General features: G+C 37.4%; 1 protein-coding gene across 1 annotated transcript in view; it reads left to right on the forward strand.

The window, feature by feature from the left end:
* Positions 1-13,365, forward strand: part of EEPD1 (endonuclease/exonuclease/phosphatase family domain containing 1) — a 45,783-nt gene that overhangs the window by 22,487 nt on the left and 9,931 nt on the right. Inside the window, exons 3-6 of the mRNA XM_007435819.4 lie at positions 2,799-2,850; positions 11,186-11,296; positions 12,016-12,150; positions 12,532-12,664. Coding sequence (XP_007435881.1) covers positions 2,799-2,850; positions 11,186-11,296; positions 12,016-12,150; positions 12,532-12,664 — 431 coding nt within the window. The remainder of the gene's footprint in view (positions 1-2,798; positions 2,851-11,185; positions 11,297-12,015; positions 12,151-12,531; positions 12,665-13,365) is intronic.

A 13,365-nucleotide genomic window follows, 5' to 3' on the forward strand; every position in this document is an offset into this window, starting at 1 on the left:
GGACCAGTATGATCATCTATGCTTCTAATCCAGATGATGAAATATCCAGTGGTGTACTAGAACCAACTTGGACAAGCTCGCAAGAGCCAACTGTTAAATTTTCTGGAATTTTGTGAGCTGGTTGACAGCAGAGGTGAGCCTCGATGCCTAGTGTGCCAATCAGTTCTGTGGCTAGCAGCACAGCAGAAGCAGGGGAGCCAGCTGAACTGGTTCTTAAATGTTCATCAGCTCACCACTGGATATATTGTTGATGCCATCAAACCCACAACATTTGGAATTTTATCCTAAGCCTATTATGGACACTCATTTTTATAAGAGATTGAAATTATTCATTAAATTGTCCTTCTTTATTCCTTCAATATTATATCTACATTTTCAGTTTCTGTATTTGCCTTTATACCAATCACAGAACCCTTCCAAAATATAACCATGAGTCCACACTCAGTATATCCTGAGAACCACTTTCCCTAAAGGCATATTGGCTCCCCAGCTTAGCATATTATTATTTAAAGCTGGGGTCCACCAAGTCTTCTAGATTGAGAACACTAATAGCCTTTTGAGTGGTGTACTATAAGTCATGTAATAATAAATGGGGTGTAGACAGAAATTAAATCTTGCTTGCTTCCATTCTAGTGTAATTTGTACATAATATTCAACTATGTTAATGTCCAATTATGTATTTAATCCTTTTCCCTTCTGTTACATTAAAAATTACAATTTCATATAACTTTTTTTTTTTTTCCTGTTCTCTGAAAGTTGAATTCAGAGCTTTTAGGGGGCTCCTTGCAGAAGATCCCCCAGGTCACATACATCTCGGCTAAGCTATGGGTTTCTTTAATCATGGTTGATTGAGTAAACCATAACTGGTTGGGTTCACACAGATGGGAATCAACGGCCAAATAAACCATGTATAGTATAGTGGAAGGTTGAAGTTCATATACTATGAAGTGTGCAAACCACTGGGGTACATTTGCTTTCCTGGATTTGATTGAATTCTTTTCCCTGGAAGTGTCTTTTCTCAGGCCAGAGCCTATATATCTGCTTTCAGCTGAGAACCTTCGGGGTGGAGTTGGAGGAAGGGTAATTGTTAAATATCTGATTAAATGGATGGTGTAGGAGGTTTTTGTTGTCTACAAAGTTTTGCAGTTGTTTTTTTTTAAATATCAGGATGAAACAGACAACGATAATGTGCTGGGAAGATTCAGGATCATATCTACATACAGTCTCCTTGATAGAATGTAGCAGAATAACATGAAAAGTTTGAATGCACCCATCTTTTTGTGACTTACTTTCAAACTTAGTTCATATTGAGTTAAGTGACAACAGTCTGCTCCAGCTTTTCGGTCCAGGGGGCCATGTGCTTATTGAGTTTACTTGGGTTTGCTCTGACCTATTGGAATAAAGATTAGGCTTCTTTGAATCAGAGTTTGGTGGATAATACGGTGACAGAATTTCTGCTCTCGGTGACCTTTCTTAGGAAGGTGCTTTGCCTTTTTAGTGGATAATCATGGTCTATGCCTACCTATATCATTTGACAAAACTTTCTTTTGAAAGGCAACCTTTGAAGTCCTTGAAGAGGTCTAATATATTGAATAGCCAGCTATAACTACCTCCTATTTTTAGAACAGTGCACCATAAGTCCTGTAAAAAGCATTGAGGATGTCCAGTCGATTCTGCTGTCTGCACCAGATACTGGTGCCAGGTTGCCATCTCTATTTAGCTAAATTAATCTCTCTTTCATTTTGCAGTGCTATAAATCTTTGCTTGGTGATTATGCTACTTTATGAACCTCATGTTTTCTGTTGATCAGCACAGGAATCTTACTAAAGATAAAGCAGCTAGCTATTCAAAATCAACGTCAAATAAATCTTATTCCTGTTCCTTTCATCTCTTTCTGCTACTTTTACAATATCTCTCAGCGTATGCTGTGATTAAATGCTGATAAAATTAACTTGTTTTTTTATTGGACAATACAGTAAATTTCTTTAATTATATAGAATAATCAGATAAATTCTACTTTCTCTTGGTTTCTTTGGATTTAGAACATTCCTAATGATGTTTTTGTGAATTATTTGTGAATTATTAAAATATGTGGAGATTAAAAATATGTTAAATTTCTTTTTCTTTTAAAAATGATCAGTTTGATAGATTAGCAATATATAAGTAAAGTTTGCTGCAACACAAAATACCTATCTGAAAGCAATATAGTTATGATGTTCCCAACAAATAATGGGTTATTATTTGTCACTACCATTTCCTGCTTCTAAGCTTCTCAAAAGCATGTGATTGACCATGTGAACAACTGAATGGCTACTTGGCAAGTTCAGGGTAGAATTCTTCTAATTTTAGCATTCAGGGAACTCCATTTCAGATATAAAACAACAGTTTTCCTAAATGGGCCATGATAAATGGGGATTATGGGAATTGAAAGCAACACATCTGGAGATGAGATCACCCAAAAGCTGAGTAATGTGCATCTCATGCAATTGGCTCTTACATTCCGAATTTAATGTCAGCAGTTGGTATAGTCAGACAAAAACAAAAATGGATAAAAGGTGCATCTTCTTCAAACAGACAATGCAATATCTTCCATATCCCCTGAAGTAACACAACCCTTTTGCAGTAAATTCCCCTGCAAGACAGGGCCAAGATAAGGAAGCATTTCTTGTTCAGATATAGGTGTACTGCAGCTAAAGCTCATGCAAGTGGTGATAAAATGATGTTTTCATGCTTTCACAGCTACATTTGTGGGACTCAATTGTTACATTTTCTGCCTTTTGTCCCCCTTTCCTTTCTAGTATCAAGCTTTTGGCTGTGCAGGAGTTGATTGACAGAGATGCACTGGAGAAGGTACATTTTAATCTTTCTATAGAGCAACACAAATCTGTTAAAGCCTCTTTCTTCTGTTAGTAGTATTTTCTATTTACTGTTACTCATGCCATATAAGCATATACTTATACTTCATATTACATAATGTCACTTGGAACCAGATGAAATGTGCCATCGTATACTCAAAGACTATTTTCTTTGTTGTATTCACAATCTAATTAGATGGGGATTTGAAGCTAGGGCTACACTTGGCCATTCAGTGGCATATTTGGAACGCCCCCCCCAAACTGAGTTGAACCAGAATAAAAATGAAATGGAATTTCATTTTAATTACATATACATTTTAATAGAATTAAATATAGTTAATATAATTACTCTCCATTCTTCATTTTATAATTTCTTTTTAATGATAAAATAAAAACCACAATTTGGTAATAACTTTTGGAGGCTTCTGAGGGCTATCAGTTATGTTAAATATTGTCTATCAGTATATACAGTACAATAAACCCACATCCAAGGAATCCTGAGATGAATGTCAAAGCAGTTTGAAATAGGACCCAAGATGTGGTACATAGGAAACACTTCAGATGGAGGCTTAAGGGATAGAAGGAGAATTGCTCTTTTTTTCTCTATTGAGAAAAAAAATCTTCAGCATGCCTAAATTAACTTTTTGGATCCTTCTAATTTCCTTCGTACCCTTAATTTGGCACAGTACAAAAATAGATTTTTCTCACAGCTCCTTGATTTCTGTTGGTTTTTGATACCTTGTGAAAAGCAAGTACATTAAGCCAGATCAGAGGGTTCTGCAAGCAAGTCTTGCAAGGCCTTCTTAGGGCAGGGTAGAAGAGTTCCTTTTCAAGACTGGTCCCTGACCTCCAGGAGGCCAATTCACTCCCTGCTTCCATTTCCTGTTGTTATTGTTTTCCTTTTTCCAGCTGATGTGGTTATTGAACATGCTCGGTCCTCACTAAGCTTTTCTTGGGAATGGTCTGAATGTTAGCTTAAAAAGGAAAAAGAAAATATACTTCTTCAAGCATCTTAAAGTCCTGTAATATTTAAACAATAGCTCATACTGTAGTATACTTCTCCTTTGTATCATTGTGGCCCCATTTTGGCTCCATTTCTGTTGATACTCACCATCTGAATTCACTAACAGAGTAATGTAGAAATGCATAAAGTGACAATGTCTGCAATGTTTTGAAAATGCTGCTTTTCATACCACTCACTTTCCTTCCCTCCCCCCTGCCTCCCCAACCTGGTCTTTACCTTAAAACTTTACAAAGTGAAATGTCTTCATTTTGTTGCTTTGCTATTGCAGTATAGATTTTCTTCCATATCTGGCACTGAATGGACAGACTGAGTTGAATGTTTAAAATCTTGAGAGCAAACGCACTGGCAGTGGTTCCTTCCAAGTCCAGTCAGCTTCAGAATACACTTCAGCTAGATCAGCATTACATCATGATTAAACCTATTATTATCTTTGTTAATTCAACATTACTTTCATCGCACAGTAGACTGCTCATGAGGTGACTGTTAAGCAGAAGAGAGTGCTTCTGCATTGCCAAATAGAGCTCCTGCTTTCGGTTGGCTTAACTGCAGAGGTGGTGGCAGTAAATCTATGAATGAAAATTTTTAATCAGATGCCTTTCTACATATGTTCTGTGCAGTATGCGTGACAGGTATTATTAACATCCATAATATGGCTATAACCTATGCATATACAAATAAAAAAGAGAAAAGGAAACTGGTACATAATCTCTGGCTTTATTGTCATAGTAACTAGGCCTCTTTGGACTTTTCACTTTAGCATTTCTCCATAAAGAAAGGAAGGTTAGTGACAGCCCTAAATATTCAGCTCCACTTCAGGTTTCAGTGCATTTGTTTTAACAGAGTGATAATTTGCTTCCTCAGAATTAAACATGCATGGTATTCAAGGCAGGCTGGGACTGTCTGCTCCCATGCAATATTTAGACTTAGGTAATAGGTCTTGACCACTCATGAGATTAGTGGTTATTATTAAATACTTAGGAGAGAGATGGAAACCTGTGGCCCTGGAACTGTTTTTCCCTCTCAGTCATCAAAATCTCTTCTTTTCACAGCTGCTGAAAACTACTAGTGTGGTTCCCTGCTGTTTTGAGGTGGGAAAGATACATCACTAGTAGTATAAATCTACTCAAATAATAAACTCATTATCATTTAATGATAGACCCCCACACACACGCACAAAACACCTTCCTCTCAAACCCCAGGAAAAGAAGTCTTTTGGTTTTGCATGCTTGACACCACCACTATACTCTCAGCCTCCCAAGAAATGCTGATCATGGCTTCCAGCCACCGAATAGTTACCCCTTCTGCTCTAGACAACTGCTGTGATCTGTCCCAGAGTTGGTCCTAATGTCTTTCAGTTGAAAGGCATTTTTTTCACAGCCATGTTCCCTTCTGAAGCTTTTTAATTTCATGCCTCTTGACGTGGGCCTCTTGTCGTGGCCAAACGCGGGGCTAGAGTTTAGACAACTTTGGTTAGGGTTACACAGGTCCTAAAAAGAGCGGGCCCATAGACTGGAATGCACTGTACTTGTGAAGTGGTGGCAATGGCAGAGTGTGATTGCACAGCTATATCTGATGTGCTTGCTAGACTGTTCCTGAATTGAGTAGATCTGGCAAAAAGTATTAATATTGTAGTTATGTAGAGATTTCTGCAGTTTGCTCTAAATAGTGCCCAGGGTGTCCAGGGGCATCTGTTGCTGCAAAATGCAGAATTAAACTAAGTGTGTGATATTAGGACCATGTCATGCCCATCTTGAAAGAACCTAGTATTTAGTATTTTTACTAGTGACTAATTGTTTTCTGAGTACAATTTAAGATCTTAATTCTAACCTCTAAAGCCATAAGTGGAATAGGGTCTGATTATCTAAGGATAAATATGTATAGAATTGCAAATTTAATTTGGTGGTCTTTGCCATTCTCTTGAACAGTGAAATCGTTGTTTAATCCCCTATCAGGAATATGGTTACTCATATTATCTGTCCTCACCCCTTCCATTTTATAAGGAAGAGACAATTGATGCTAAATTTATATTGCCTAACTGATTCATCTATTGACAACTCTGTTGTTTAACATTCAGATGAAATCCTGATTTGGATATCTTGGAATAGCCCTAGAATCGCTTCCTAATTCATATTTGAGAAAGAGAGGAAATCCAGGTTGTTTGTCATTCTGTTTCTTTCCTTGCTTCATAAGAAATTTTAAAACCCACAGGACATGATGAAACTTCAGAGTTTGCAAACATTGCAAATCTCACATCATGTTTGGTCTTGCGTAATTCATTTGGCTTGCTTATTTTGTTTAGCTAAGATTAATTGTTAAACGATCCAAAACTTACTGCATTAGTACTCACTGTCTTCACTTTAAGCAATTTGCTAGCTTATCAAAGTTGAAGCAAATTGAAGTTAATTAAACCAAGCTGACCTGATAAAGCTGTATCCTTACAAAGTCTTTCAGTTGCCCACTTTTAATTTAGTGCTTGAATTTAAACCTTGTGACAACAAGTTCCTATCAACTATAAATTACACTATAAATTATAAACTTGTGACTGTTGTTTTGGGAAATGTTTAACAAATTGCTGGAGGATTTAGTTAATGTTTCTACTGTTTAAGCTTTTAATAGCATTGTAGGCAAACTAGCACTGCCTGTGGCACAAGGGGATATCCCAAGTGTGAAGAAGGATGATAGACCAACCCTGTAAAGGAGGCTGCATGGGTCCTGCTCCTTCTTTCTTGAAATCTACAGCTACTCCTTGGGTTACAGCCATTCATTCAGTGACTGTTCAAAGTTATGATGGCACTGAATAAATGGCACTTACGATGGGTCCTTGTAGTTCTGGCCATTGCAGCAAACCCTTGGTCACGTGATTGCGATCTGAGTGCTCAATGCCTGGCTCATGACTATGACATTGCAGTGAGCCACGGTCACATGATCACAATTTTTGATGTTCCCTGCCAGCTTCCCACAAGCAAAGTCAATGGAAAAGGTGGCAGGAAGTTGGAAGTCTTCTCTTAACGACCCATGAGGTCTCGCTTAACAATAGCAATTGGGACTGCTGTTGCTAAGCAATGGGGTCACATGACATCATGCTTTATGACCACATCACTTAGTGATGGCAATTCCAGTCTCAATTACCATCATAAGCTGAGGACTACCTGTATTATTATTCTGCTTTCCAGTTGTAATTGTAGATAACTGTAGATAGCAGCAAACTCCAGAAGCTATCTCTTAAATAGTTCCAACTCACCTTCATGGATGTTACTACACATGGTTCATATAGCCTTCCCCCATAGATGAAGAAATCCTCTCATGAACATTATCCTTGGAAGGACCCCAGGATCCTGGACTCCATTCCTGCTTTTTTCTTTTTCTCCCTCCCCTGCCCAGAACTTTGTCTATCTCTTTTCTTCTTAGACTGAAGCATCTTAGATTTCTCTAGTTCCTTTAACTTTTAAGAGTTATTTATTTATAAATTTATTATTTTATCATCCACCTTTCCTCTAAATAGCTTAGGGAAGCTTATTGGGTATGGTGCGGTCACCTTTCTTTTTATCATCACAGCAACAACCCTGCAAGTCCATGTGCTGCAAACCTTTACTGACTTCACTGCCATCCTTGTTTCCTCACAGGCCCTTTGGAAGAAGACAAATTACTTTATTTTTAAAACAAAATTTATGGCATTAGATGCCAGGGCCTTCTAAGCTGGGGGAAGCCCTGGAACCTCATCATTTGCTCCAGTGTAGAGGATCTCACTGCCAGGGAAATTGCAGACCATCATCTGCTAGCCCAGTGTTTCTCAACCTTGGCAATTCTTAAGATGCATGGACTTTAATTCCCAGAATTTCCCAGCCAGCATGGTGTTAGCTGCTTATTTAAAACAGCATAATGGAGGGTTCTCTCTGGTTCTGTCCAATAAATGGAAGTGTTTAGCAATCTGGAGCAATCAAGTTATCTTTCCTCCTCTCTCTTTTATTTGAACAGATTAGTCTCCTTAAGAAAACAATAGCTTATTCAGATCAAAAACTTACCAGAATAAACTGCAGGTGCTCTGTATAGGAATGAAAGACTATTAATTTTTTTTTTAAAAAAAGCTCTGTTAAACACTTCTGTTTCTATTTTGGTTTGCTGTTACAGGCACCTGCACCATTCAGATAAGTATGTTCCTTGTGCCAATTTATAGCTGAGCTCCCTTATCTCAAAGATGTCTCTTTTGCTCTTTTGTTATAAAAACACTTCAGTAGTAGAGATAGGATACTGAATCAAAATTACACTGGATGTAAGTCCAAGGATAGTTTGATTCCTGAAAATACTGGTTCTACGTGCTACAGTGTTCATAAGTTGCCAACATGTTCTTTATATTACTTTCCAGAGTGGTGCGTATATGTGTGAATTTTGAGAAATGGGATTCCCTTAACGTAAATATGGTTTTATGTCATAAACATGGAAAGATAGGTGTAAAATAAGAGGGATTAAAGGCTATCAAATGTAACCCTCCTTAAAAACCATGCATTAATAAATTATAATAATACAATGTGTTGTTATATATTAATAAACTGTAATAATAATAATACTACATTGCTAAAGTTTCTTCTCTGAACAGCCCAGAGGAGGGATTTCCTAACTCTTCCCTTTGCAGCCATCTGGTCCTCACAAAATGGGCTTCTGGTGGTTGGGAGTGAACTTTGGAATGGTGTATGGCATAGCACTGTTGTGGGAAGGACTGGAGACAGAGGAGAAAGGGAAGAGTAGGAACTGCTTCCACCTCCTGACTTGAGTCCATAGGCAGTTTAGTAGGATCCAGACATAAAGACTAACAATTGATACATATGATTGAGCATAAACCTCATCTTGGTGACCAAGCTGAATAAAATATGGTTTGGTTCCACTGCTAGAAAGACATTCAGAAAAATAATACTAGAAGTACACATTAGGGCAATCTTTACCAGTCTGGTATATTCCAGATGCCTTAGACCCACCTTGCATAATGGGAGTGATGGGCATTAAAGTCAAAAACACATCAGGAGTCTTTGGGAAAGGCTTTATATATAGCATTGTCTACACTTGGTGGACTGAGAATCCCCTTTTAAGACAACTCTGCTCAAGATTTTTCCTGCTATGAGCTAACTGCCAACCCTTTAAAAGGCTCAAATAAAGTATATGTCAGAATGAACGTATGTGGAATGTATGGAAGACAACTCTACTTGAGATGGCGTAGGCTCTCTCAGTTGTTCTTTCTAACTGTTGGGGCTGGTTCAGAATTCACTATGTTGCTTCAAGAAATAGGACTCTTTTTTGAAGACCCGGTAGTATTGGTTTTGGATGGCCTTTTGCTTCCTTCTTGGAATTTATTTCTTTTGATATTTAAAAACCTTCTAGAAGTGATAACCTTGCTTTCTTTCTTCCACTCCCCTTTTACTTTAACATATTTCTTCTTTTCTTTTCTTTTCTTTTTTTAAAAAAGCCTTCATTTTTATTTTATATATTCTGAATTTATATTTTTGTCTTTAGAATTATTTGTGTATGCATGGAAAGGTTTTCAGTGTTTGGAAATGAAAAATTGTTAAAAAGCTACAACAAAAGAAAGATAATTCTACGGATGTATGTGTAGCCGTATGGCAACCAAAGAGAGAAAGCTGGGCGGTATCTAGCCAAATTTAAGCATTGTTTTTGACATACGATTAATTTAGATGAGAAAACCTTTGACTCACTTATCTTTGGTTGAATCATGTTTTTCCATTATTAAAGTCAAGCTTAACTCCTTGTAAGTTGATGGACACATTCATTAAGTTTTCTTTGTAACAGTATGGAAGTGATTTGCCATTGCGTTCATTCAGGATATTTTTTGACTTCCAGCGTAGCCCACAGCCCTAGGATTCTGTGGTGATATGTCCTGCAACTACTAATCAGGGCCAATCCTACTTGGGTTTCCAGCCCAAAGTGGACCGGTATTGCCACCTGTGGAAAGTTTATACAAGTCTTTTATGATTTGAGATAATTCTTTGTCTGTACCAACCATATTGAAAGTATGCACATTCTGAATTTCACACATGAGGAAAAAAGAAAATAGTGTTGAACAATGAAATCTAACATCTTCCTTTTACACACACACACACACACACACACATACACACACACAAAATGTAAAGGAGCATGCTTCTACCTCATATGGGTGAAAAGGTAGGCTGGACATAGGTTATGGAAGAATTGTTCAATTTCATTGCCAGTACTCAAGGAGCCAAGGTTAGGGTCCTTACAAAATTCATTTCTACGCTTCATAACTACTAAAAGCAGAATGAATGATCTAAAAGAGGCAAGCAGATGAGTCTGGGAAGTAAAACACATACATGCAACAATAATGAAAGAAGGCATGTCAAGCCACTTTCATTTTGTTGCCAAGAAAACAACATGAATGAGTTTGTGTAGTTCTTAGGAGTTGAGCTAGACTTGAGAGAGACTTTACTTTTTAAGTGAAAAATCTTCATTGCTCATACAAGTTGGAACAGACAATGTTTTCTTTGTGCAGATGTTTGTACAGATGTTTAAAAGTATTTTCAACTTGCTACTTGCCACACTGTCATATCTTAAAGGAAATCAACCCTGATTGCTCATTGGAAGGATTGATAATGAAGCTCAAGCTCAGATACTTTGGTCACCTAATGCGAAGAGAGGACTCTTTGGAAAAGACCCTGATGCTGGGAAAGATTGAGGGCAAAAGGAGAAGAGGACGGCAGAGGATGAGTTGGTTAGATAGCATCACTGAAGCAATGAGCATGAAACTGAGCAAACTCAGGGAGGCAGTGAAGGGCAGGAAGGCCTGGCTCAATATGGTTCATGGGGTCACAAAGAGTCAGACACGACTTAACGACTGAACAACAACAACACACTGTCATATAGCAGCCTTCCCTTTTCTTCCAGGAAACCAATCTTTGTATCTTGTTCTGGACCTCCTGAATAGAAGGGGAACTGCCCAAAGCCTTTCTGCTGCCTTAATTAACTGATGCACTGTTTTTGGCCCAAGGCTGGTGCTTTCACATTAACTATTTATGTGTACAGATTTGAAAATGACTGGCCTGCTTGGCCATCAAAGTATCTGGCCCTAAATATTCTTTTAATTTAATTGTTTTCATAACCTGCTTTTCTTGGGTGTGCAAAAAATAACATTTGAGTAATAATATTAACAAAATGCAGTTCTTCAAATATATTTCACTGAGGAAAGGTGGTTGTTCCTTTACTTCTGCCTATGAAATTTAAGAGTGACCTAGAAATGCTCCAGTATGATAAATTCTCTCTCTTCCCACCCAACCTCTTGCAGTTTTGCATGGAGTTAAACCAGCCGACTCTGCCAAACATCCGCAGATGGAAGGGTCCTCGAGGATATTGGAAGGGAGTCGTTTCAGAGAAGCTCTCAGGGCATCTCGAGAAGGTAGTCTGGTGCAAGTCAAGAATTATGGACTTTTTATTAAGTTTTGCTTTTATCTAGCCAAGGAAATTATTATAGCTTTTTGAACTACTGGAAAACCTTCTGTAGTTTTTGTTTGAGCTAAGGACAGAATTTTTCTTGACACTTTCAGGTGACTTTTCATAACTGTTTTTCCTGTGGACTGTAATTGATTTCAGAAAGTTTTTTGTCAGGCTGCAGAGATTTTTAAAATTCCATTTTAGCTATAAAATGTCTATATTGGTGTATTTAATTATGGATCTTGAAATCTTAATCCAGTGACTCATGGTAGTGTGTATACTGAATTCACAAAAGACTGATAAAGTAAATGAGAATCACAGAAATTCCATTTTGTGATTTAAAAAATCATTTTTTTAATGATTAACCAATACCTTCTTAATCAAAACAAGACTCCTGTCTTTAGCTCTTTTTTCAGTAGCCCTCATCAAGTGTATACTTGTATTTATATTATGATTGTTATTTACTTTACAGTATTTATATGCCATACCAACCAACAGATTCTGGATAGCATACAAACAAAATAATACCGTAACTAACCCCCTAGCCTATATAAAACATCAACTTTGGTTGGATCCAAATTTAATGATGCTTAGACTTGGCTGATTGGAATCAATAGGACTTAAGGTAGCCATTTTTAATGATGAGTTGTTTCGCTTAGCAATTTTTTCTCTTTTGGCCTTCAGTGCATAGAATATTCTGGCTTCCTGTGGGACACAACTGCGGGGATAGAGCTGAAAGATGCTACCTCCTCTGAAGGCACACACACAAATGGCAATGGGAGACAGGTCCATCCTCACCCTTACATTGCACATTTCAAGGTAAGGGTGCTTAAACAGCTTGCCTTTCCCAGCTAGAAGAATTCAAGAAAGGGTTGGAAATTAAATAGCACAGGCATGATTTGCATTTTAATTATTTTTTTAACTTTCACTGAGGAATTAAAAGTAGTAGCATTGTCTCCTGGGTTTATAGTCTGGTGTTAGATATATCCTAATAAAAGTTGATAGTAATATATTTCCCAAAGATACAAACCAAATCAGAGGTCTGTTTGTGATTGTTAATAAGAATGTGTCTCTTTGCAAATGAGAAATGATGGTATTGATGAGAACAATGGTGAGCAATCAGGAGAGATTTTTCATTTATGATGTATTGTATGAAGAGACCCTTGAAAATCACTTAATGCTGCCTATGCTTGTCCCTAGGTTGGAGTGAATGATTTAATACTGGTTAACTTGCATTTAGTACCATTACCGGCCACTGGAGAAAATTCTGTGAAGAATCACAATAGTCACAAATTAGCAGTCTTTGCACATACTGTACAGGAAACACTGAAAGGTAAGGCCAGCTGATAAAAATGTTAAATAATGCTGAAGGGGATCCATCACTCATTTGTTATTTATCAGCCGTCCCTAACATGGTACCCTCCAGATGTGTTGGATTTCAATTAGAAAGTATGGACCTAGAAGCCCAAATCATCTGTAGGGCTCTGGGTTTTATACAGTTTTGAATAAAGAAAAATTGCTCTGTGCTGACCATATACTTGGCATCCTCTGTCAGAAACACAGATGTTGGTATTTTGACATGCTGAACACAAGTGTTGCCTAATTAATCCAAAACAATTACTCACATGTGTTTTAGTCAGTAAATTTCTGTAAATTTTCAAATGATAAAAATGCTCCTTCTTTTTAAAAGTCACCTTTTCTTTAGCTAATGCATACATTTACCCAGCAGGCATCATTTTAGAAGAGGCATTCCATTTTCTTTTCTACTCAAGAACAAATGCCTCTTCTAAGCTGGCACTTACCAACTGCATTCTTTTCAAGTAATAATGTCTGTGTGATTTAGCAGGAGCACCTCTGTCATTAATCAAAAATTAATGTATATAGTCAGTCATTGCATTGCTTAGATATTGGAGGAATAAGGGATTAGGTTTACAGCACCCATAGATTTTAATATGGATTTAGAAAATAAGAGGCCATATGTTCAGAAAGACTCTATTTATATACGTATCTGGAGACCTATTTAGGCTCAAGATC

The sequence above is a fragment of the Python bivittatus genome, unplaced genomic scaffold (assembly GCF_059951505.1).
Source record: "Python bivittatus isolate LINGU-HERP-01145 unplaced genomic scaffold, Pbiv_v1 ctg000610_np1212, whole genome shotgun sequence".
Classification (NCBI taxonomy): Eukaryota; Metazoa; Chordata; class Lepidosauria; order Squamata; family Pythonidae; genus Python; species Python bivittatus.